Source organism: Bombus pascuorum, chromosome 4 (genome assembly GCF_905332965.1).
Source record: "Bombus pascuorum chromosome 4, iyBomPasc1.1, whole genome shotgun sequence".
Classification (NCBI taxonomy): domain Eukaryota; kingdom Metazoa; phylum Arthropoda; class Insecta; order Hymenoptera; family Apidae; genus Bombus; species Bombus pascuorum.
The window spans coordinates 2,859,043-2,881,949 of record NC_083491.1 but is presented as its reverse complement, the minus strand read 5'-3'; the positions used below and the strand labels follow the sequence as shown (position 1 = coordinate 2,881,949).

The 22,907-nt window shown below is 34.5% G+C and overlaps 5 protein-coding genes across 5 annotated transcripts; all 5 read left to right on the top strand.

Moving 5' to 3' along the window:
- Positions 1–956: 956 nt before the first annotated feature.
- Positions 957–3,297, top strand: LOC132906550 (uncharacterized). Its single transcript, XM_060958844.1, has 5 exons — positions 957–1,075; positions 1,826–1,916; positions 1,996–2,090; positions 2,907–3,024; positions 3,105–3,297. The coding sequence occupies exons 1-5, from the start codon at positions 1,034–1,036 to the stop codon at positions 3,167–3,169; spliced, it is 411 nt and encodes a 136-aa protein (XP_060814827.1). The 5' UTR covers positions 957–1,033; the 3' UTR covers positions 3,170–3,297.
- A 1,544-nt stretch (positions 3,298–4,841) lies between these two features.
- LOC132906549 (general odorant-binding protein 19d-like) lies at positions 4,842–6,526 on the top strand. Its single transcript, XM_060958843.1, has 5 exons — positions 4,842–4,969; positions 5,574–5,664; positions 5,742–5,833; positions 6,028–6,145; positions 6,205–6,526. The coding sequence occupies exons 1-5, from the start codon at positions 4,928–4,930 to the stop codon at positions 6,270–6,272; spliced, it is 411 nt and encodes a 136-aa protein (XP_060814826.1). The 5' UTR covers positions 4,842–4,927; the 3' UTR covers positions 6,273–6,526.
- An 839-nt stretch (positions 6,527–7,365) lies between these two features.
- Positions 7,366–9,683, top strand: LOC132906547 (uncharacterized). Its single transcript, XM_060958837.1, has 5 exons — positions 7,366–7,502; positions 8,673–8,775; positions 8,898–8,989; positions 9,069–9,186; positions 9,511–9,683. The coding sequence occupies exons 1-5, from the start codon at positions 7,461–7,463 to the stop codon at positions 9,582–9,584; spliced, it is 429 nt and encodes a 142-aa protein (XP_060814820.1). The 5' UTR covers positions 7,366–7,460; the 3' UTR covers positions 9,585–9,683.
- Positions 9,684–11,988: 2,305 nt separating this feature from the next.
- LOC132906492 (uncharacterized) lies at positions 11,989–14,416 on the top strand. The gene is made up of 5 exons (XM_060958726.1): positions 11,989–12,185; positions 12,717–12,816; positions 13,551–13,669; positions 13,758–13,860; positions 14,347–14,416. Exons 1-5 carry the CDS (start codon positions 12,141–12,143, stop codon positions 14,349–14,351), a joined length of 372 nt encoding a protein of 123 aa, XP_060814709.1. The 5' UTR covers positions 11,989–12,140; the 3' UTR covers positions 14,352–14,416.
- A 1,041-nt stretch (positions 14,417–15,457) lies between these two features.
- Positions 15,458–21,992, top strand: LOC132905764 (uncharacterized). The gene is made up of 10 exons (XM_060957345.1): positions 15,458–15,620; positions 15,795–15,849; positions 16,049–16,140; positions 16,607–16,721; positions 16,803–16,900; positions 19,866–20,048; positions 20,203–20,257; positions 20,740–20,831; positions 21,579–21,693; positions 21,768–21,992. Exons 1-10 carry the CDS (start codon positions 15,516–15,518, stop codon positions 21,863–21,865), a joined length of 1,008 nt encoding a protein of 335 aa, XP_060813328.1. The 5' UTR covers positions 15,458–15,515; the 3' UTR covers positions 21,866–21,992.
- The last annotated feature ends 915 nt before the right edge of the window (positions 21,993–22,907 follow it).

The window sequence follows — 22,907 nt, the reverse complement described above, 5'->3', positions numbered from 1 at the left end:
AAGAACATAGGCTACTAACTAAAAATTGCGAGTAATTTTCTCAAGAATCGAATCTGCTACCGATTTCGTTGTTAATTTGATGTCCGTGTTATAGATATCATATGCATACTCCCTACAAATATTTCATGTTAGTAGACTTTTAGGAAAGAGTTTCAAGACAATAGAAACGTAATTGTTCTCTTAAATTTCTGAATTCTGTGGAAGAATAATAACTGCAAACTTTTCAAACACAAAGTGTATGGTCATTTTTATCAATTTCCTAATAAGAACGAATGTTAACGGTTTCGTTTTCAAATAAAATCAACTTACATTGGAAAATACACTGGAAAACGACTACACACTGATTCCAAATCTTTGTCCGATACTGTACAACGAAAATACTCTCAGCTTTGAGGATACCACGTAGCAAGGGTTAACACGTACCTGTTACAACGATTCTATTTTAAAAGACCACCTGTAATTATTCCAGATTTCACACGCGTGTTTGCGATAATTATAGGCAATAATTAGAATAGAATCGAACAGAGTAATTAGCCGACCAATTAATTCCGTCCGTTTGAATTGTAAACGTCTGTTATCGTCCACAAAAAAGTGTCTAAAAAGAGAAACAATTCCCATGACGGATCATCGCATGCCAATGGCACAAGGATGATCGGCGAAGATAGGGAATAAATCACGCCTAACGATCGTTATTTATCGATCATGGAACGTGGCTCGTTAGAAGAAAACCGAATTTTAATTATACGAACGACGATCATCTTCCCTGATTCTAACAAAGTCTATTATTTTTTTTTATTCTTCATCCGAAGCAATCGAGGACCGGCAGATTTTAATCAAGGCACGTTACATAAACGCCAACATGAATTGAGCAATTATTTCTCTTCCTGTTATTCCATAATGGAATCTTAACACCTCAGGAGATGTTGGACACATATTTCCACAGTTCTGCTATAAATATGATGTTCACGTGTCGACAGGCGTCAGTCAAGTGTTTTGCTTTCTGTGGAATTTTTATCCGAAACTTACTTACAACATGAGAGTTAGCTTGGCTATTTGCTGCCTTTTCTTCATTGCGGTGAGTGAGATTCCATATTAATTTAGTATCTGTCCTGGTTGCCATGGCATCGTTAGGGGATAGAATTCGTTCTAGCTACGGTTACCTATAAAACCGAAGTGCAGTGTATTTTTGTCCACAGTGAAAGCATTAACATTTATAGAAACATTTTAACAACACGCAGAAGTTTCATTGATACTGCGGTGGAACACGACTATCGTAATTATATTACTAACATTTGCAACGAATCTAAAACTGCGTATGAATATACTTATCGCAAGCATAAATTTTACAGAAATCATCAAAAAATTCCAAATAGTCGATTGGTCGTTATGTGTTGATAAGCAACAAAAATCACGTATAATTAATTATTTGTTTTTAGCAACATCAGTGTATCCTCTGCTGTACCTGAAGCTTCTTATAATTCGCAAATTAAATGAAAAAATGTGTGGACAAGATCACTGCCAAATAATTCCCACTTCTGTAGAATCGCCTGTATATGTTTGAAGAAACTATTTATATTTAACTATAAAAAAGTATTATAACTAGTTATATATTAATTTTTGTATTCGGTTTATTTGTGGATTTATTTTAATCCTCGCCAACGTAATCACGATAGCTGTGTATGATAATTAAAAATAACATTTTCGTCAAGCGTTTTACTTTATCTTCTAAACATTAAAATGAAATAAACGGCAAAGTAAACGATGTAATGAAAAGGAAGAAGATGTAAAAAATTAAATTTCAATAAACATCAAATTTTTATTTTAGGGAGCCATATGCGATGATACGGGAAAAGAAATCATAGAAGCTTTAAAAGAGGATATAGTACCTTGTCTGGCAGAAGCTGAGATTTCAGAAGGTAACGCGTTGCAATAATCATTCAAATTTTGTCGATGATTTCCTAACACGTTCGTTAAAACGATCAATTGGTATTTTAGATGAAGTTGCGAAGTTTATCGATAATGACTTGGAAGGTGAGGAAAGGATCAAATGGGGATGCGTGAAAGCCTGTGTTATGAAACGCATGAACATCGTAAGACATTTTCCTTATTTTTGAACATCTTTTCCTTTATCTCACTGCCCCTTTATTAGGTTCGTTCGTAAGTTTATACTTCAATTTTCTTGGAATTATTTAATTTAACTTTACCCTCAACTGGTCGCCAATGTTTGATAGTTCCTGAATTCCTTGCTCGAAAGGTTTCATCGTCTCTGAGGCTTCTTGTCGCGAAGCAATTTTTCAATCATTAGTTATGCGAAAAAATTTCACTAAACTTTTCAACAATGTACCAAGTAGACACACAGATATGCAATACGATATTACATACACGCGATTATCGAATATAGTATTATAAATCTCACGTCTTAAATGTCGTCAAGAGCCAAACAATTGTTAGTATTTATCACTTATAGAAAGTTAAAAGAACGTATTTTTTTCTTATCTGATTCGAGAAAACCTTGTTTCTAAAAGACCAGAAAGGCAGGAAATCTTAGGAATAAAAAGACGATGTTTATTCTAAATTTCTCATCCTCGATTCTTCGTCCATCTTTTATTCTGCGTTCTTAGTACATTTTCAAAGGATTAGAATACCTTAAGAGTGTAAAAAAGGCGATAGATCATCGAAATAAAGTCTATAATTAAACAGTGACTGAACAACTTTCTATTCAAAGCCCTAAAATTCCACTGTTGATTAATTTATAACGCGAAACCTGACGTTATCGTGTTCGTACAGCACCTGACACCTACTCGATCGTTTTTTCCGAACAACCAAACTTCTCAAATATAAATTTACAACTTTTCTATGTTCAACGATCTTCGATTATGTTCTCTGATATAAAAATGGTTGTTTAGATGACGGACGGTCAAATCCAAGTAGACAACTTTAAAGAGCTTATCGATAAGAAACTTAGCAAAGAGTTAGACTCAACCGCGGAAGGATTCGATCACATAAAGAAATGTGCGGAAGAAGGTAAGCAAAGATTAAACTGGATAGAAAATAACGTACCAAATATATATAGATTCTCAATAATTCATTAAAAATCCTTACAGTTGCAGGGAAAACCGACGAGTGCGACGTCGCTTTCGAGTTTTCACGCTGTATGACGCCGGCTTAATTCAAAGGAATTTCGACTTCTTGATTTTTTAAATAGCAGAGGAATGTTGGAATTATCACACAGAAAATAATACAAGATATGATGCAACTGTTAAGATAGGAATATAAAAGCAATTAGATGAAAGTTGATCATTTCAATAATTATTTTTACTTATCATTTTCCTTTTCATCTTGGCAAATCATCATTTGTTTTTCGTTTCGTAAATTCAATATACTGTGAACTTTATAGTAAAATTGATTGATATGCTTTTTTACAATGAAGTAGACATATATCGTAAAATTTAATAGAGTCTATTACTAGAGTTTGTTAAACACGAAGAAACTATTATTTTTGCGGTATTTATTAATATTTCTTTGACGTACGAATTACAAAAGATTCAAACATCTACGTCACATCTAATCGTCTAATCTTCTCATCTACGTAGACATCTGTACGCGAATAACGTCGAATATATTGCACTTAGAAAGACTCGTTTTTCTAAATACAATGAATGGCTATTTCACTGATATAAAAAAAGGAAGCGAAAGATGACTGTTGTCACGTTCTATTTAGTTGCCGCGTTCGGTAGCGTTAACTGACGTTTAATGTGACTGGCAACAAGTTTCATTTTCGGCTAACCTGCTATGTGCGGGAATACTAGCACGGGAGAGGATTAAAGTTGTTCGAAAGTAAATTAACGATATGTAATGATTTATTCAAATCTTACTCGATTTCGATATTGTCAATTGATTGACAGACTGACGGATATAAAATTCTTCGGTTGACAAAATGGTAATTCTTCGGTAAACAAGATGATGATTCTTCGGTTGATAACTAACTCTTCGATAGACAATGGTAATTATTCGGTTGACGAACGGTAATTAATTGTTACTCGATAGACGAACGGTAATTATTACTCGATAGATGAACGGTAATTATTATTATGACTTCTCTGAGTCGCTACATTTATTTGTATCTGTCGGAGATGAAAAAACATCGGGGTCTCTCGTTTTAAAATGTTTGAGAAGATCCCCAACATTTGTTCAAACTGCCGACTTTTTTTACAGTTTAAACTGTCTTAATATCGTTATAAAACCATAGTTAGGTAATTATAAAAACATAGTTAGGTAATTATAAAAACATGTTAGGTAATTATAAAAACATAATTGGATAAATTTATCGCAAGATAACTTTTAGCGGCTTTAATTGCCTTGCACTTCAAATACTGTAAACACGGTTTCAAAGAAACTTTTTGAATTACCCTGATTTGAAAGAAATTACCAATTTTACTTTCGCGCTACGGATCGTGCGGAGCGCGGCACGTGACACGCGTAAAATTCTTGGTATCATCTCTAATTAATTCCATCGACAAAGACTTTCGCGGCGTTGTTTAATTTTAGTAAAGTATTTTGATATTTTTTAAATTTTTGTCGAGTGTTTTGAATCATATAAGCGTTTTCCAATTCGAATCGTGGCTGATAAACAAAACGTCGAACAAGACGATACGTAACTAAAGGAAGTAATTATTATTCCAGTTTTTTGACTAATAATCACATGACCAACAATTCTCATCATCATCATACGAGACGTAGGTGATCGGAAACGATCCATCGATAAGATATACTTTAATATGTTTTTTCAGACTATGTATCACATGTAACAGACTATTTTTTATCAGCTCATTTGCAATATAAATATCGGAGCGATTTACCAAGTAAGTTTAGTAGTGGAAATATATTCTTAACGCGTATTTCTAGTTTGTCAAAGATCAACCTCAAAATGAAGAGTCTTCTGGTTGGCATCTGTCTTTTGTTAACTATAGTAAGTAAAATGTTGGTTATTATTGAGTTTGGAATTTCCATCTATTTGAAATTTAAAGCGTCTCGATTTGGAGTCTCATTCCCTTCCTTTTCTTTAATTTGAAGAATTCCGCTATGGATTTTTATTTCTTTTCCTTTTGTGTTAATTCACACTACCTCGACTTTCAATTTTATTTCGTTTCCTTTCTTTAATTCGCAACCTTATAAAGATGATTACATGCACGTGCACGTGCACGATAGAAAGCTGCACGGTTAAACGTTAGGCATCAAGCACGAAATGAAACACCGAAACTAACGTACACATTAAAGATAAAATTGAGAAAAATCCCCGGTAATTCAATGCATCATAGAATATACAGCGTGTAACGGACTTCTGTGCTGTATCTGCTGCTATAACGCTTTCTACATCTCGATAAAACAATATACAAATTATTTCACGTTTCTCGATAACGTTGCGTCCAAGCAACTTTTACGCGTTGGTTCTCCTCAATGGACAGAGTATATAACGTTTTCGTATAGGCTACGAATTGTTTATTCGTTGAATTATTTATTCGTTTTATTATTTATTCGTTCGTATTATTAATCAATATTTATGAATTATTCAGGCGGTTACCCAAGCAGATTTCGTCGACGCTTACTTGGAGGTTGCGAAGGTTCCCTATCTAAAGTGTGCGAAAACAGTTGGCTACACTGAAAGTTAGTGTGATGATTATTTTCTTCAACAGAGAGATATAATTTATTAAATTGATACGCGAAATATTATAATATTTCAGCGGACCTAAGAGTAATATATGACCAAGAGGAGAAACAGGGAGTGGACAAAGCTACGTGTTTAAAATCGTGTGTATTAAAATCTATGAACATGGTGAGTTCATCGAAAAAATATTTATTAACATTCGGTAAATTCAATTCGCCTAATAGCTTGTTATACTTGGTCATCTTTCGATTAACCGATAAGATATTACAATGGAACAAAAAATTCATAGACGATGTTTTTTAATTTAACCGAAAATTAAATTACGGAATAATTGCATAACAGAGAAAATCTTTGCATTTAAGTTGAAAGACTCCAAGATAAATTTAGACATGATAAACGAGTTCATCAAGATCGTGCACAGCGAAGAACCTGACAAGATTGAAACTATGAAAAACAATGCAGCTGAATGCGTTGATCAAGGTAAGTTACTTGTACCTATTTATTTAAAACTAATTTTTGCTAACACAGTTTCGTTTTAGTTAAAGATATGTCGGACGATTGCAAGATGGCTTTCTCTTTCATTCAATGTTACGTGGACAAGCATTAAGAGGATCTCTTAAAAGGAAATTGCAGGAAATGTCTGCTTTATAATTTTAATATAACCGAGTCTTTTGTGTTACTACTATTGTAACTATATTACGAATCTATTGTAGAAGAGAAACTGTATTTTATAAAATACACCATAGTTCGATAACAATCGATGATCACGATTTCGATTAGTTATATTTTAATCTTACAAATTGCACGACAATGTCTCGCTTCTCTTTTACTAAGATAATAAATCGATATAAGACACTTTAATCTTTCTAATCAGTCAACATTACCGTCTAACTTCAAAAATTTCTGAATAGAATTCCACTTCTTTCTCGCCAGCATAATCAATCGATACGATTGTTAAATGCCAATAGAATCAGTCGTTATGATTATTTAATCTCCTCGGTGTATCTCTAAAAACCTTGTCGTCATGATTTTTCCTCTACCTCCTCGATAATCGTATCTTACGCAATTCGCCCAACCAATCGTTATTACAATCATTTGACCTCACACCAGTTTGCAAAAAGACCTAATCATCATTTTTCTTACTCTTGCAAACATCATTCGTGGAACCTTTAATCATACTCTTCTCAACGAATCTCTTTTTCACCCTATTCACAGTTTCATGCTCTTTCGTCCTCCCTCAACATCTTACGATCAAACAGATCCTTCGTCGTCAAAGACTACTCGCTATACTCAACCAGCTCGTTTCTCCTTGATCGTGCGATTCTCAGAACGCGAATAAGAGGAAGAAGAAACAAACAAATCAGCGAATACTCGATTACACTGTTATTTCTAGTCTCCTAGTCGAGATTACAGTACTACGGTACAGGAGATGCTATTATTACAGGATGGCTGGTTCGATCCTGTAATTTACGTTAAACAACTGCTTCTTCCAAGATCACCGAACGCACGGCAAACGATCACTTTCCTGTGACAAATTTGACGCGTGCCAATGATGATTAGACGTATTTCGGCCGTACTTGTACCAATCTTACGTAAATCGAGGTAGAACCAGGGACAATTATCTCGTTTCCTGCTGTACGCTGTCAGACCTTAACACCAGCTATTGTCTCTGTCTGTTCTCGATATAAATATCGTCCCACGGGATTCAGTACTGCACACTGTGATACCAGTAGGAAAGCACGCGAAACCAATCGATCTTCGTTAAGAAATTAAGTTTTGATACGTCGATTGAAAGATGAAGACTCTTGTGACTCTTACTTGCCTGTTGGCCGCCATGGTAAGTTGATTTTGTTGATTTTTTAGAAATTAAACAGGTAACTGCGATAAGAAGGAGGTTCATTTTTTCAGTAATTTGAGTAAGTCGATATAAATCAACTATAGATCGATTAAAGACAAATCAGTTTTTGAAAAGTGGCATAAATCAACCAATGTTAACAGTAGTAGCAGAATGCTGCATTTTTAAATGTGAAACCTGTATACCTTTCTTTCTCTTCTCATAAATACAATTCAAATATTGGAACTGTCTTGCCTAATGTTGCACAACTTTTTAATTTTCTCGTCCATTTTTTTCTTTCTTTTTTTTTTTGTTTCTAAGATTAGTTTTTCTGAAACTAAAGGACGTTTCATCCTCGAATATTATAACGAACGCTTCAGTTTAAATACTACGTTGTTTAATAAGTGTAACTGTGACGGATAAAGCATCCAGTTAAGAATGGCTTGCAAATTTGTATTTCATCCGCAGTGTCGGCCGGTTCCTCTTCAGCTTCAACCGAGAAAATTGTATCTTCGAAATTAGCGATCAGAGTATTCATTTTTGCCATTCGATGGTTTTTTATTTCCGGGAAAAAGAATGTAGAGCAAATAAAGAAATGAATTTGTGGTGTTTATGGTGGTAATTCCATTAACAAACCTATTATTGCAAGATGGATTAGAAAGTTTAACGATGCAGATTACTCGAAGATCACAGAGACAAAGTTCACCAGAGACTCGGAAGATGAAAGGCGAAGTGGCAGGCCGATAACAAATAGCAAACTTAATTGAACGAAATCCAAGACATTCAGCGGCGGAGATTGCCAACATATTGCACGTCTCACGCCAATCAGTTGCATTGCGTTAAAAAAGAAACTTGGTGCCATGAACAGATGTAACGTGTTATTTAAAAATCTAAGGAATCGCGACAGAGCTTGTTGCATAACATATTACTATTAATACTACTTTTTTTATCATCTGCATTCCTATATTTTCCAATATGTCAGTTTTCATAAATTCGCAGTCTAATATTAACATATTCTTTAATCCTTTTTGGCTATCATGGATGAAATTTCACCACGTGCGAACTCTTTTCTCTTTAATATCGTCGTCTTCTAATAATACATCGTCGCAATGTTATTTATAATCATACGGCGAACAATAATCTTTTAGCTTTCATCGATAATCTCTTTTGCAGACGATTGTACGCGGTATGGATCAGGACGCCGTAATCGGAAAATACATGGAGTACTTGATGCCGGATATCAAACCGTGCGCCGACGAGCTTAACATCGCGGAAGGTAAAATCCCTTCGAAAATCTTTTAATTCAACGAAATATATTGGAAAAATATTAGATAAAAGAAGAATTGATTTTTAGATTCGTTGTAAAATGTATTGTGTGTTATGGTTATCACGTTTCAGACACTGCAACGAACATCCAGCAACCGAAAGCTGACGCTGACATCAGGAAAATGGGTTGCCTGAAAGTCTGTGTGATGAAACGAATGAACGTGGTACGTGTATTGTTAACCAAACAATCAGTTAACTTCGACCAATGGTTTTAATCATTTTTTCTATCTTTTTTTTATCTAGTTGAAAGGCTTCGATTTCAATATGGATCCGGTGTACAAAATGATAGAAACCGTGCACGCTGGCAACGACGATGATATCAAACTTGTGAAGAACATCGCAAATGAATGCAGTGCTGGTAGTAAGTATCGACGTTTAGTTTTGATCGACGCTTGACAGTTTTATAATCTTCGAATTTTTCTAATTACTTCGCAAAGAAATCGAAAAATTAATAACGATCTCTCGAAATTATCTTTCTACCGATACGATTAATATTTTGTTTCTCGGGTCTAAGCATCGTGAACAAACAAATTAGCGACCCTGAGCGGCTATCCTTGATGTTTGAAAATATAATTTTAACAAGGCGAACAGAGCTTCTTAATTGCTGAGAAATTGTTATTATCGACGATGTTCGTACGCATTTACTGTCCATATTTGTTAACTCGAACTACTTGCTTTGTTATAGCCAAAGGGGAAACAGACGAGTGCAACATCGGTAACAAATACGTAGATTGTTACATAGAGAAGCTGTTCAACTAATAACACAGTCGACCAAATATCATTCGTCGAAGGCTATGAAGTTGTAATCATTCGAATTACCACGTGTAGTACGTTTAATAAAATGATGTAAGATATACAGCTCGTGGTGCATCCTTCTCTTCTCTAGCTTCATAAATATTAATCGAACCATCGGTGTCGCGTGTCAATTCTTTTTATCGTTAGTGATGCAGCTGAATAATAAACGATCCTTCCGTAATAAAAATTGTCTCGCCGATTAAATCTTCTCTACGTAGCCGCCCTTCTAACTTACAAATTTATTAAATTTAAGAAATTTCAAAATATTTTACGACACGTACGACGTGAACATTGAACCTCCCTGTGATAAGCATTCGACTCTATTTTCCTGAACCAGTGCACGCGTCATCGATAATTTCTTCGTTTAACCGATAGTTGACGATATTTCGCGATTCGTGATCGATCTATCGGTCGATGATCACGAGGACACGGACATCCGGTATTCCAACAAGAAACTTACATTTCTGACTTAATATTCCACTTGGGTCCGGACCCGAATCCGCGATTCCATCGAAAACGTATCCGACGTCTGTAATCGGTCGTAAAGCCGACCATTTGCAAAAGTGTCTCCGCGTCGTGTCTTCGCTGTCGCGTAAGGTCGTCGTAACTTTATTCCATCCTGTATGCCAGCCAACTTCGACCATTACGGGCTACATTATACCGCCTCACAACGTGAGTCGCTTACGCTAACGCGATCGTTGCTCGTCGTTCACTACGCAGCATGCTGTGAGTCAAGCATGGACAATCTCGTGGATTATGAAGAACGACAGCGAGAAAAGAATAATATACTTTTGATATTTAATACGTTTACTGTCCTAAAGATACAATGAAATATTCTTTCAATTCCCAGTTTACGTTTCATGGGATGATAGGGAACTAACGTTAAAAATCTATTTCATTTTTTTGTTGTATCTGTCGCTGGAGAAAGGAAGCTGCAACGTGTGGAAAAGATCAAATTGGAAGCTACGAATTAAAAATCCATTAAATCAATGTCAAATATACAGAAATGAAATATTGTAGATACACGAATACAGAATTTTTGAATTTTTCAATTACGTACAAACTGCGAATCTGTTATTTATTATTTTCTATTTGCTATCGTATTTTTCTGTAACTCGAATATCTCAATGTTGATAGTCATTTTCTATTACGTATTTTGGTTTGTGTTTGTTACTAATAATTACCATAAATATAATAATATAATATATATTATTAAAATAATATAATAATTACTCACACTTTATAGCACGATTCCTAAAATATTTCAATATAGTAACAGAAAAATACAATAGCAAATAGAAAATAATAAATAACAGACTCACAGTTTGTACGTGATTCAAAAATTCAAAAATTCAAAAATTCTGTATTCGTGTATCTACACCCTTTTAGTCTCTTCTATATGGTAAAAGATCGCGAAAGAAGAAAGAAAGAAAGAAGATAAAAAGCAAATAAAACCTCTCGTTGCTTTCAAGATGAAAAATTTCCATGCGCGATCACAATGCATCAGTTTTCACCGTGAAATATCCCGAAAGCATACATTCACGCGATCGTATGTATACCGGGTGGTCGTAAAACATTGGCCTGTTCCACGTTGAAATGCACACAGCGTCCGTGTCTCGAGTGCAGGTTAATTATTCATAACGCGTTAACGCCGCAGTGTTTATTCATAAGCCAACTACCGCCACCACCGTGGTGTTTGCGTGAGTAACGATGCCCCGAATCGGCTTCGTTTAATCTCATTCTTATTAATGAAACCCCATGGATCGCTCTTCGAAAAGCCGAACAACCACGACTCCAGGGAAGACGAAAGTTCATCGAATATTTTAAGCGGAAGATATATTTTTCATTAAAATCTGGGGTAACGATAATTATCAGTGAAATTAAAATAGTAACAGTGTGATAGTTAGTATCTTACGATTAGTTTAAACGATCTTGGTTCGCTTTCCAAGCTCTTTCTTTGAGAATTACGCGACGATTAATTAGAGATAAAATAAAATTTTCTTTCTTTCGATCTTTACAAATTTCAGAACAATTCGGTGACAATGGGACGATGGATATTATTTTGATATGTAAATACTGTTCTTACTTGAAAGATTACAGAATGTTCGAAGCAGTAGTATCAAAATTATCCCCATCTTTGTGTCTTTCTTTCCTTATTTTCATTTTTCTCTTGGATAAAATCATGCAGCTTTCTCCTCTTTTATCTGCATCCCGTTGAAGTAAATAAAATTATATCATTGTTTAAAACCACTTAGTTTTTTCTCTTGTTCTTTATTGCCTTGAACGTGGTTGTTTCATTTTCGCTGACTAACTCACTTTTGATACGCGTACATCAAACAATTTTGATTAAAATCCGATACGTTTGTCAACTTGGGCACCGTTTTCATGGTCGACGATAAATATAAGCAGAGATACTTTGCAGTCGCGCAGTTTGCATACTTTTTCGCAGAAACAGCTTCTGAATTTCTCGTTGACATCGTATTTTAAAGCGATTTTAAAAGATTGTAATCGTTTGGAAAGATGAAAGGATATCTCGCGATTCTTGTCCACGTTCTTTCCGCAAACGTAAGTACACTAGGTATATTATTACCACTATTTTTATCGATAAACAACGTATATTTTTGTGTAGGTAAAATATTTATACAATAATATATAAATAATTGAAAATTTCTACAATTTTAGATTTGTAAAGTTTGTAGATGTAATTACGTAATATTTTAATAAATTATTTTCGATTGCTTCTTCTTTCTCTTTCTTTAGTAAGTTTCTTTGCAAATATGAAAGAAGATCTCTTCGCATAAATAAAATTATAATGTTAAAATATGAAATGAAAATATTTTGTTACACTAATATTTGTATAGCGCTAGCATGAACAGGATTGCAATTTTTTATGCAATACAGGATTAATTTGTAATATATAATACATTGAACCGTTAACTTTTGGAAGTATGATAGGTGTATCTGATATTAACTGGATATTAAATGATCTGTATATTAACCGGACCAAAAAGTTTTGTAATTAGCATGATACTTTTATACACACTGTGTTCAAAAATAATCAATTATTACGATTGAAGTAATTACCATCTACTACAGATACTCGTCCGAGCAAGCAATCTAATACAACTCACAAAAATGTTAAACATTAATATAAAGGATATACGGCAATGTTTGCACCAGAGCAATCTAAGTGACAGTATGTATTATAAAATAACTAATACTTTCCTTCTAAATAATTTATCGTATATAATTTCGCGATTCTTTTCTTTTTTTTAATTTCTTAAAAAATTCTGGATTTCACATTTTCCTTTATAATTCTCATTTCTATTCTAAAAGATATTGTCGATGTAAACATATACGTAGTAAATTATTAAATAATACCAAGTAAATAAAATTCAAGTACGATTCTGTTTAAAAGATTAGAAAAGAGAAATTGTTATGATTCTAAATAATTTATTGTGTATAATTCCTCGGTTTTTTTTTTTATTTCCTTAGAAAATTCTGGATTTTACATTTTCCTTTATAATTCTCATTTCTATTCTAAAAGATATTGTCAATATAAACATATACGTGGTAAATTATTAAATAATACCAAGTAAATAAAATTCAAGTACGATTCTGTTTAAAAGATTAGAAAAGAGAAATTGTTATGATTCTAAATAATTTATTGTATATAATTCCTCGATTTTTTTTTTAATTTCTTAAAAAATTCTGGATTTCACATTTTCCTTTATAATTCTCATTTCTATTCTAAAAAATATTGTCGATGTAAACATATACGTGGTAAATTATTAAATAATACCAAGTAAATAAAATTCAAGTACGATTCTGTTTAAAAAATTAGAAGAGAGAAATTATTATAATTCATGTCCACAAAAATAATATATATTTGATATTTGTCATTTCTAATGATTTTACCAACGACTATAGTGGATTTGATAAAATTGGACGTCATTTTCCAAGAGGAAAATATATCGCACGAAAGCCTCGAAGATGTCATGTTGGACTTCGGTTGTTTCGTTATATGCGTTCTGGACAAAGCTGACATGGTAAACGTTGATTATCGTTTAATTCTTTAACTATCTAACGACTTGTCGATATTTCAAAAAAATTTGTATTATCTCATAATGTTTGTAGGTGGAAGACAAGAATATTCGGTTTGAATATTTAATAGAAACGGCGGAACGCAACAATTTCCCCATAGCCACGAATCATACATTGAACGAATGTTGCGAAAGGGGTAAGTTTGAATTTTTTATCAAAGTATAAAAGTCAATCTATAACGCCAACTGAGTTATTACAACACCTAATATAACGACCGATGAAATTGTGAACTATTGACCAGAAAAATAACGTTAGTATCTTTTTCCTGGAAATATTTTTTTTAAATGTCGGTCACAGATAATATATTCAAACAGTCATTTGCTGTTATCAATAGTATTTGAAATTATATAATCAGATAGAAACATATAATGAGAATAGAATGTCGTGGTAAGTAAATGAAGAATTCTTGGGAATTTACGGTTCAAACGAAATTTCGATTCGACGTAATCGATATTAAATAGCAAATAGAAAACACATCCACGTTTCTAGAAATCTTAATCAACAGCGTTTAATGTACAAAATAAATATAAACAGAATAAACTATCCGAGAAACTACGAAGAATAAGCTACGATTATTTACAAATTATATGCTTAGATAACATTTTCCTACTCTCTTTCACAGATTAGAAATCGTATATGGCGTACACTAACGTTCACAAGTATTTTGATGCCTTTGCAATATTACAGATACGTATATTTTCGAATAAAATCTTTCAATCTAATTTTTGCCTTTGATCTTAGCTCAGATGACCATCTACAATTAATAGATATCGATAAACTTAATATTTCAGCTTGATGTTCTCTTTCGTTGTTCTCTTTCCGAGATAAAAATTATATTTCAATAGAAATTATTAAAATATAGGTAGTTTTTGATGTTAGAGCTATCGAATCAAACAAAACCTAGGCTAGCATCGGAATTTGTTATTTTTATAGTTATTAAAAGCAACTGTTCTCGATAACATCAGCGCAATATCTTCATAAACATCTATTTCGTTGTTTCAGCGCAAAAACAGGACGACATTTGTAAGAGTGGATTCGTTTTTGCAACTTGCTCCATAGGACAAACGGGACTATAGCAAAATAAATGTTTATAATGTAACCGTATAAAGTATAGAAACATATTATTATAACGTTGAATTGTTCTCGATAAGAGAATTTATACCGATCACGTGTTATACGTCGATAAGTTTTTTTTTGCTGTTTCATTCCCCTATCGATGGCATAATTAATATTTCGTGGAATGTCATCCGTGTGCATGTTGTGACTCGTAAAATTGTGTTGCAAACAGACAGCGATTTCCACGAAAATTTTATTAAAGGAAAAGATTCAAATCGATTAGCGTAATTCTGAGTTAAGTATCAGAAAAAGACAAACTACCTTAATTCCTGTCAAATACGAAACATCTCCGAATAATTTTTCTCTGCCTAGCTTACAGGTAATAGAATTCATTTGTAATAAAATTTAGTCTTCTTGCAAGAAGATATTCAAATTCGAACGTTTCTAAAGAATTAAAGATCGTCGAAAATATGTGATCGATGAAAATATGTATCTTAACGAACTGCAAATATATATAAAAATTATTACAATACATATCTATCGTAATCATAAGTAATTTACCTCATGAACACGTAAATGTTTACTATGTTTCCGGGAAATTAAATTACGTAAACCCATTATCAACGACGATCAATCTTCTACTTCTTATTCACCTATAAGGTATAAATAGCAAGGCGAAACGCTGACTAACCAGTCGAATAAGTTCCTTTCGCATATCGAAAGTATCGTTTAAGTATGTGCTCCTCTTCCACAAACACTTTGCATATCAATATCACGAAAAACGCAAGCATGAAGACTGCCTTCGCTCTTTTCTGCGTACTTTACTTCGTGTGTTGCGGGGTATGTCTTTGACCGGTTTAAAGTTTCCGTGGCTCAAGCTCGATTACGCTAAACGTAGAGAAGAGAAAACGTAAACTGAAAAACTGTAAAACTGAATTTCTATAATATCACGGAATCTATCGTTTCTCTAAACTACATTCGAAAAATTAATATTTTTCATTTTCGTAATTTTAGGTTACTGCCAATGAGACGTCAGACACGTGTTTGAAACAAATGGGTCTTAGCATCGGTAAGTAGAAACTCGTTAAAAAGTAATATAGATACGTTCTAACATATTTTACGATGCCATACGATTTTATTAATAATAAATTGACACCATTGAAACGAGTACTGCTTACGTTTCAACGTAAATATTTTCCATCGTAAAAAGAAATTAAATACATGGCTCGAAACGAAAATAAATAATAAAGAAAATACTTCTTCGATAGCTGATCTCCCAAGTTTAGCTCACGACAACAGCCCTGAGGTAATGAGAAAACGTGGATGCCTCGAAGCCTGTGTGATGCAGAAGATGAGTCTGGTACGTAAAGTCTCGTTCTACTTAGCATAGTCAAGCATGGAGTATTTATCGAACATGTACAACTTTGGTTCCTACCAATGAAGAGTATAATAAAAAAAAGCAAACTCAAATAACATACAAAATTAATATACCGCTGGTACAACAGTACGTGCTAGTACATTCGATCCATTACGATAATATAATAATTAATTTCTGTACAGTGAATAATTGTATTTTAAAAACTAAATATAGAATATCAATAAAGGTAAGAAGATATTCGCGGCACGATAGAGTACGGAGTTTGCAAAACTGTGATGCAGAAAATTTTCAATCAGTGAAAAGATTCTATATTAAAGTTATAAAATTAATTTTTAATTTTACTTCTCCTCGAATTCTTTACTTTAAGTTACCTTTTTCATCCGTCGAAAGTGACATTTTTCGATACGTATGCTTACTAGCATTGTCTACGATATTGCACCTGTTTTAGATGGATGGCAACATTATTAACACACAGAAGATCGACGAAGTGCTCGACAAGCTATTGTCTGATGGTGAGAACAAAGAGATCGTTCGCAATAATGTACACCAATGTGCCAAGGATGGTACGTTAATCGGATAAATGATAACGTGACTTTTCGCACCAGTATCAGTTGTTTCACACGTTTCCATTCTTTCTTATTTAGCTGCGAACGACGACCAGTGTGTGGTTGCTCAAAACTTCGCCCACTGTGGCCTGGAACACTTGAAACTCACTGCTCGTCAGCTGCTGACAACAATATCATAAATCACAAAGACATTTCCTTAAATACAACAAACGTTGAGGACTCCGCAATACATGTGATTAACCGAATCAATTGTAAAACTTGTCAATAAAACAGAAAGCATTTACTCTTGGTTTTTGTTAAGACGACATTTGTTTCTGTGTGAAAGTTAAACAAAAAAGAGGATAACTAGCGGCTAACTAGTAAGTTAACGATTTAATCGAAATTCTCATGTTCGAACGGAAAACCTTTAATCGCGGGATCTTTCTGCAAGAAAGATTACGAGATAAGGTCATTCTCCGCACAGTATTTATAATTAACGTAACCAAGCATAAAAAAGAGAATAAATAACGACACAAATAATCTACATTGTGGGAGACGTGTACATTCATCGCTGACACGTTATTTTCCTATTTTTCAAGCAATTAAAACGCAAACAAGACAAGGTTAAGATTACACCGTGGAAATCGCCGTAAAGTTATTCAATCCGATTAACCTTGTATATCTGCGAGCTTTCCGCTTTAAAGTTTCATACATCGCAATTGTGAGCTGGTTACCTGGAACACCAGAAATCGTAATGTTTTGTCTCACGTTTAGTCCACTCAATTATTTCCACTGCTCGCGCGTTACTTTGCGCACAGATAAGCGATTACGTGAACACTCGTGACCAGGTGCACCTTTTTTTCCTTCTTTAACCTTGTTTTTTGCTCTGTTATTGGTTATTACTTGATCTTCAAGGTTGCGTACAGAGAACAAAATAATTTGCCGTAATTATTCGTTCGTACTCGTTGGTCTAAAACAGATACCTGGAAGAAGCGTTTCTATGAAATTGCAGGGACACCTCCTACTCTATCACCAAAAGTTGGTTTACCGACACTTTCGTTGTCGATACTTGCTTTCTCGCCAGTGTTTCCATGCACCGATCAACTCCGACAAATATAACTGCCGATGTGACTTGTGTATAAACCGAATTTACACCGTTTCACATTGCACGATCGCCGCAGATGATTCCTCCACGGTGAAAGTGTAGAATGAAAGCCGGAGTATTTACAGTATTTACGGTTCACTGTATCAATATTCCTTCATACTGATGAACACTTTGAGCATATTTTTGAACGGGCAATATGACCGTATAAACTGATTATTAAAAAGTCCATTTGTTCGAATAATATACTACAAATTGCCATTTTTCTTATTTAATATTTCTTGTAGATATTTATCGATTTTTACGTAAACTTGTTTATGTCAATTGCACGCCTTGAAATACGGATAAATCAAAATTTCGATTTGTTTTCAAAAGTAAGGAATTAATAATTATTGTTGAAATTACGGTCTACATTAGAACAACCGGCGGAGACGTTGCAATTCGAACGTTCGAGCTATGATGAAATTAATGCCGTGTAAACATGAATTAAAAATCAATTACAAGCGATTAATAAGAATTATTAACAAGGAATACTTTTCAACGCTGCGTGACTTCTTTATGTCGAGATAGAATCTTTCGTAATCATAAGAATATAATGAACGAAGATAATGTACCATGTTCTTACATATCTCTAAACATAGTTGCGAACGCGACAACAAATTAGCTTATGTTTATCTTATCGTTTCCAATGTAAATGCTTCATGATTCTATTAATTCTTTCAAAAATTACCTTATTTCTACAATATGAAAAATCGAGACATCTTTCTCTCTCTCTCTCTCTTTCCCTCACTCTTGATAGTATAAACAATGTTTAAATAAAACATTAAAGTGGATCTTCGGGATTTTTCCGACTGCATCTTAGGATGCGAAAATTTTCGTACAAACGCGATCCAATTAGGCTAGCTACCACCTAAGCTGACCACCTTGCGCTTAATAGCGCTACAGATTCCTAGAATAAGAATTTTTATTAAACTACGAGTCATCTGTAGCACACTCTAGTAATATATTTACTAAATGCATTTTAATTCAAATAATCACTCCAAATTTTAACTTGCAAAATTTCACTTATCCGTAGGACAGCATCCTGTGCAAGCAAACGTGAATGATAATTGTATTCCTTAATTTGGAAAACGTCAATTCCAATTTGTTCGTGTCTATTTCCACACTCGTCTTGTACAATACGTGTACAAAGTATGTACGAACTGGTTGTCCAAGGACGCGTTTAACATGCGTTTATCAGCAAAGAAACACACGGATTCTCCAACTTGCAAGTTACAGCCCTACGACTAGTGACTACGCACCGCACGACCAAGACAGCGATGCCACAACAGAAGAAAGGATGCAACTAAAACCAACAAGTGACAGACATCGTTAGATTCGGCTCTTGGATGGACTTGGATTCAGCCAACCGCCTATCGTAACTTCTCTGCTGGGGTGGTCACAAGATAACGACGTCCTAATCCCACACCGACATGAGAGAAACACGACGAAAACGAACCCGCTACACCGATCGTTGGGATGCGCTGTAGCCACGACGGCAAAGGTACAGCAGACGGAAGACGTCTACAAGCTACAACCTCGACCAGCGTAGGGAAGTAACAGTTACGGACTGTTTCGTCGACGATTCAACGTAACGTAACGACGTACATACGACGACTAACCGCTCGTGCATTAGAGACGCTCGTGGCAAAATTGCCTCGAGCATAATAGAGATGCAAAAAAATGTGCTGGCTGAACAAATTAACCAAAACATCTTAACGAAGCAAAATGTATAAACGAATACAGACACCCATCGTCCAATGGAAGCATCAGAGGAAGGAGATAGACGACACAAGATTTCAGGATATCGTTAACCACTGACAGGGAGGTGATGCAGGGACACTCCCTACTCCCCAGTCAGAAGCCAGAAATCTACGCCGTGACACGCCAATAAAACACTTTTTCTTTCCTTTTCCCATCCTTCTCCGATTCTCAAATTACAGCCCTACATTACGTAAAAATCATTGTCAACAACAATTAATCTTCTATGTTTTTATGCACTTACTTTACGGTATAAATAGCAGATCGAAACGCTGACCAACCAGTTGAAGAAGTTTGTGTCTAGCGGTAGTTCGTGTTCACTTTGCATCTATCGTAACTGTTCTTTCTCTACGGACACTTTCAGCATCGATATCTTGAAAAAAAACGCAAGCATGAAGACTGCCTTCGCTCTTTTCTGCGTACTTTACTTCGTATGTTACGGGGTATGTCTGTGACCGGTTTAAAGTTTCCATGGGTCTGGCTCGATTACGCTAAACATAGAGAAGAAAGAACGTAGACGATGCTGTGAAACTGAATTTCACAGAATCTATCGGTTCTCTAAACTACATTAGAAAAATTAATACTTAATAATTTTAGGTTACTGCCGATGAGATGTCCGAGACGTGCTTGAAACAAATGGGTCTTTCTATCTGTAAGTAAAAACTCGTTGCAACGTTGTAGACATATTTTAATATGTTTTATCACGCCATACGATTTTATTGATAAATAGAAACCAACGAATTGAGTACTTTTTACGCTTGAAAGTAGATACTTTTTATAGGAAAAGAATTAAATGAACCATTCGTGTTGAGGTTATTAGATGTGTGAACAAAGGATAAATTGTAAAGTAGAAAATATATTTTAATACAAAAGTGTAAATACAAATAGGAATATAATTTGAGCTGGTCCAGATCCGCACGCTAGCGGTGTTACTCTCTGACTGAAAGCCCTGAAGCCATCGTCGTCTGTCTACCGTTTATGGTCTGCCTTCGTCCCAGTCTTTTGTCTATACTTTGTCGATGGCTTCAGTGCTTGAGAAAACTAAAAGACCAGATGTAGAGTTTTCTTAGAAGTGGTGACCGCTTCAACAATTCGAAATGAAAATGAATAATAATGAAAATATCGTTTCGGTAGTTGACCTAGGAAACTTAATTCGCGACAACAGCCCAGAAGGAATAAGAAGACGAGGATGCTTCGAAGGTTGTCTGATGCAAAAGATAGGTCTGGTACGTACAGTTTGATTCTACTTAAAAAGTCCAGCATGGAGAATTTATCGGGCAAACACAGAGGGTTGCTGGAAACGAAGATTGGCATAAAGAGCGTGAGTCTGATTGGCTATTTCGTATAGATTCGACGCAATCATAAAGATTTTAAACGTATGTGCCGAAAGTATCGCATATACGAATAAAACGATACAACGACGTGCGACGATAAACGATACAGAGCAGTTTCTTCTTTGCTTCTGTGTCATCCCGCTAGTCTTCTTTCCAGCAACGCATAGTACTTGGATTCTTACCAACGAGAAGTATAATAAAAGATCCGAGTTATGAATAACATACAAAATTAATATGCAGTATCCGATGTAGTATGATGTAACAATTAGTTTATGTGCAGCGAATAACTATATATTAACCAGTTATGGCGTGCAATTTAGGTTTAGAAATCTCTCGTGGGATTAGGTCATGGAGCGAGTAAATTAATTAATTGATAATAATTAAAAACTGAATATGAAATATCAAGGGGAACAACATACTTGCAACACAGCCCTATGAATGTTTAAAAACCGCGATCCAGAAAATTATCGGTCACTGAAAATTCTATGTTAAAATTATGGAGATACTGTAAATTAATTTTAAATCCTACGTGCCCGTAAATTCTTTACTTAAAATTCGTTTATTCATCTGTCGTAAACGACGCTTTTCGATATACACATTTGCTTACTGACCTTTTCTAAAATGTTCCACTTATTTTAGATGGATGGTAACGTTATTAATCTGCGTAAGATCGACGAACAAATCGACAGAACATATCCTGACAGTGAGAAGAAGGACATCATTCGTGATACCATACACCAATGTGCCTATGATGGTACGCCGATTCAACAAATTATAAGACGATTTTTCGTACACTTGTTTCACGCGTTTCTATTCTTCCTTATTTAGCTGCGAGCGACGACCAATGCGTGGTTGCCCAAAACTTTGGTAGATGTGGCCTAGATCAACTGAGATTCGCTGAACTCGCTCATCGATTGACATCATAAACAATGGCATAAATCGTCGAGGCTTGCTCTTAAACTCAACAAATTCCGGCAATGTAATTCATGTAGTTTGTAAAGTAATTCGCTGAATTAATTGTAAAAATTAGCAATAAAACGAAAAGCATTTAAACGACCACCTCTTTATTCTTGTCCAAACGAACTTTATTTTTATTTGCAAATTGAAAAAATGTCAACGACTGGCAACTAACAAATAAATTAATAATTTCATCGAAATTCTCGAAAACGAAATTCTTGTATATCGGTGAAATTTGATCGTTGAAATCGTTGAAATCAGTGTATATCGAAATTCTTGGAACGAAAGAATCTTTTTTTACTAAAAAGATTGGAGAGTAATGCGTAAAAAGAAGAATAAATAATAACAAAAATAACCTACGCCGTGGCAGATCTCGATACACATTATCGGGACATCATTTTTCTATTTTTTCAAGCAATTAAGAGGCAAGCAACACCACCGCCGAGATTAAACCGCGAAATTCATTGGAAAATTATTCAGTCTAATTAATGTCCTATTCCTGCAAGATTTCCGCTTTAAAGTATCGTTCGAAACTCGAAGACGTGATTTAGGTAGCTCGAACACCAGCTATTAATTAATCACTAGATCGTTTCACGTTTAATCGATTCAATTATTCCCACTGTTTGCGATCTGTTTTGCGCACAGACAAGCGATTACGTGATCACTCGCGGTTAGATGTACGGACGCCCTATTTTTCCTCTTCAATCTTGTTTTTGCTCTATTACTGTTTACTGTCAGAGATCTTGAAGGTCGCATACACGGAATGAAATGATTTATCGTAATTATTCGTTCCTATTCGCGTTGGTCTAATGTATATGAATTATTTATGAAATATTTACGAATTACGACGTAGTGAATTTCTAGGTTCACCTTTTCTCGTCCTTTTTTGAGAATAAAATGGTAATTCGTCTTTTCTAACTTTTAAATAATGCAACGTGTAAAATTGTTAGGAAAAATGTTATTGGCAGGTAACATAGTTCCTTTATCACGTTTATCACGAATATCACGTTT

Coding starts and splice junctions, on each gene's coding strand:
- LOC132906547 (XM_060958837.1), top strand. CDS start 7,461: ATGAAGACTCTTGTGACTCTTACTTGCCTGTTGGCCGCCATG. Junction 8,776..8,897: donor CGAGCTTAACATCGCGGAAG/GTAAAATCCCTT, acceptor ATCACGTTTCAG/ACACTGCAACGAACATCCAG. Junction 8,990..9,068: donor TGATGAAACGAATGAACGTG/GTACGTGTATTG, acceptor TTTTTTATCTAG/TTGAAAGGCTTCGATTTCAA.
- LOC132906550 (XM_060958844.1), top strand. CDS start 1,034: ATGAGAGTTAGCTTGGCTATTTGCTGCCTTTTCTTCATTGCG. Junction 1,917..1,995: donor AGAAGCTGAGATTTCAGAAG/GTAACGCGTTGC, acceptor TTGGTATTTTAG/ATGAAGTTGCGAAGTTTATC. Junction 2,091..2,906: donor TTATGAAACGCATGAACATC/GTAAGACATTTT, acceptor ATGGTTGTTTAG/ATGACGGACGGTCAAATCCA.
- LOC132905764 (XM_060957345.1), top strand. CDS start 15,516: ATGTGCTCCTCTTCCACAAACACTTTGCATATCAATATCACGAAAAAC. Junction 15,621..15,794: donor TTTACTTCGTGTGTTGCGGG/GTATGTCTTTGA, acceptor TCGTAATTTTAG/GTTACTGCCAATGAGACGTC. Junction 16,722..16,802: donor ACACCAATGTGCCAAGGATG/GTACGTTAATCG, acceptor TTTCTTATTTAG/CTGCGAACGACGACCAGTGT.
- LOC132906492 (XM_060958726.1), top strand. CDS start 12,141: ATGAAAGGATATCTCGCGATTCTTGTCCACGTTCTTTCCGCAAAC. Junction 12,186..12,716: donor TCCACGTTCTTTCCGCAAAC/GTAAGTACACTA, acceptor CATCTACTACAG/ATACTCGTCCGAGCAAGCAA. Junction 12,817..13,550: donor CCAGAGCAATCTAAGTGACA/GTATGTATTATA, acceptor CAACGACTATAG/TGGATTTGATAAAATTGGAC.
- LOC132906549 (XM_060958843.1), top strand. CDS start 4,928: ATGAAGAGTCTTCTGGTTGGCATCTGTCTTTTGTTAACTATA. Junction 4,970..5,573: donor TCTGTCTTTTGTTAACTATA/GTAAGTAAAATG, acceptor TGAATTATTCAG/GCGGTTACCCAAGCAGATTT. Junction 6,146..6,204: donor AGCTGAATGCGTTGATCAAG/GTAAGTTACTTG, acceptor GTTTCGTTTTAG/TTAAAGATATGTCGGACGAT.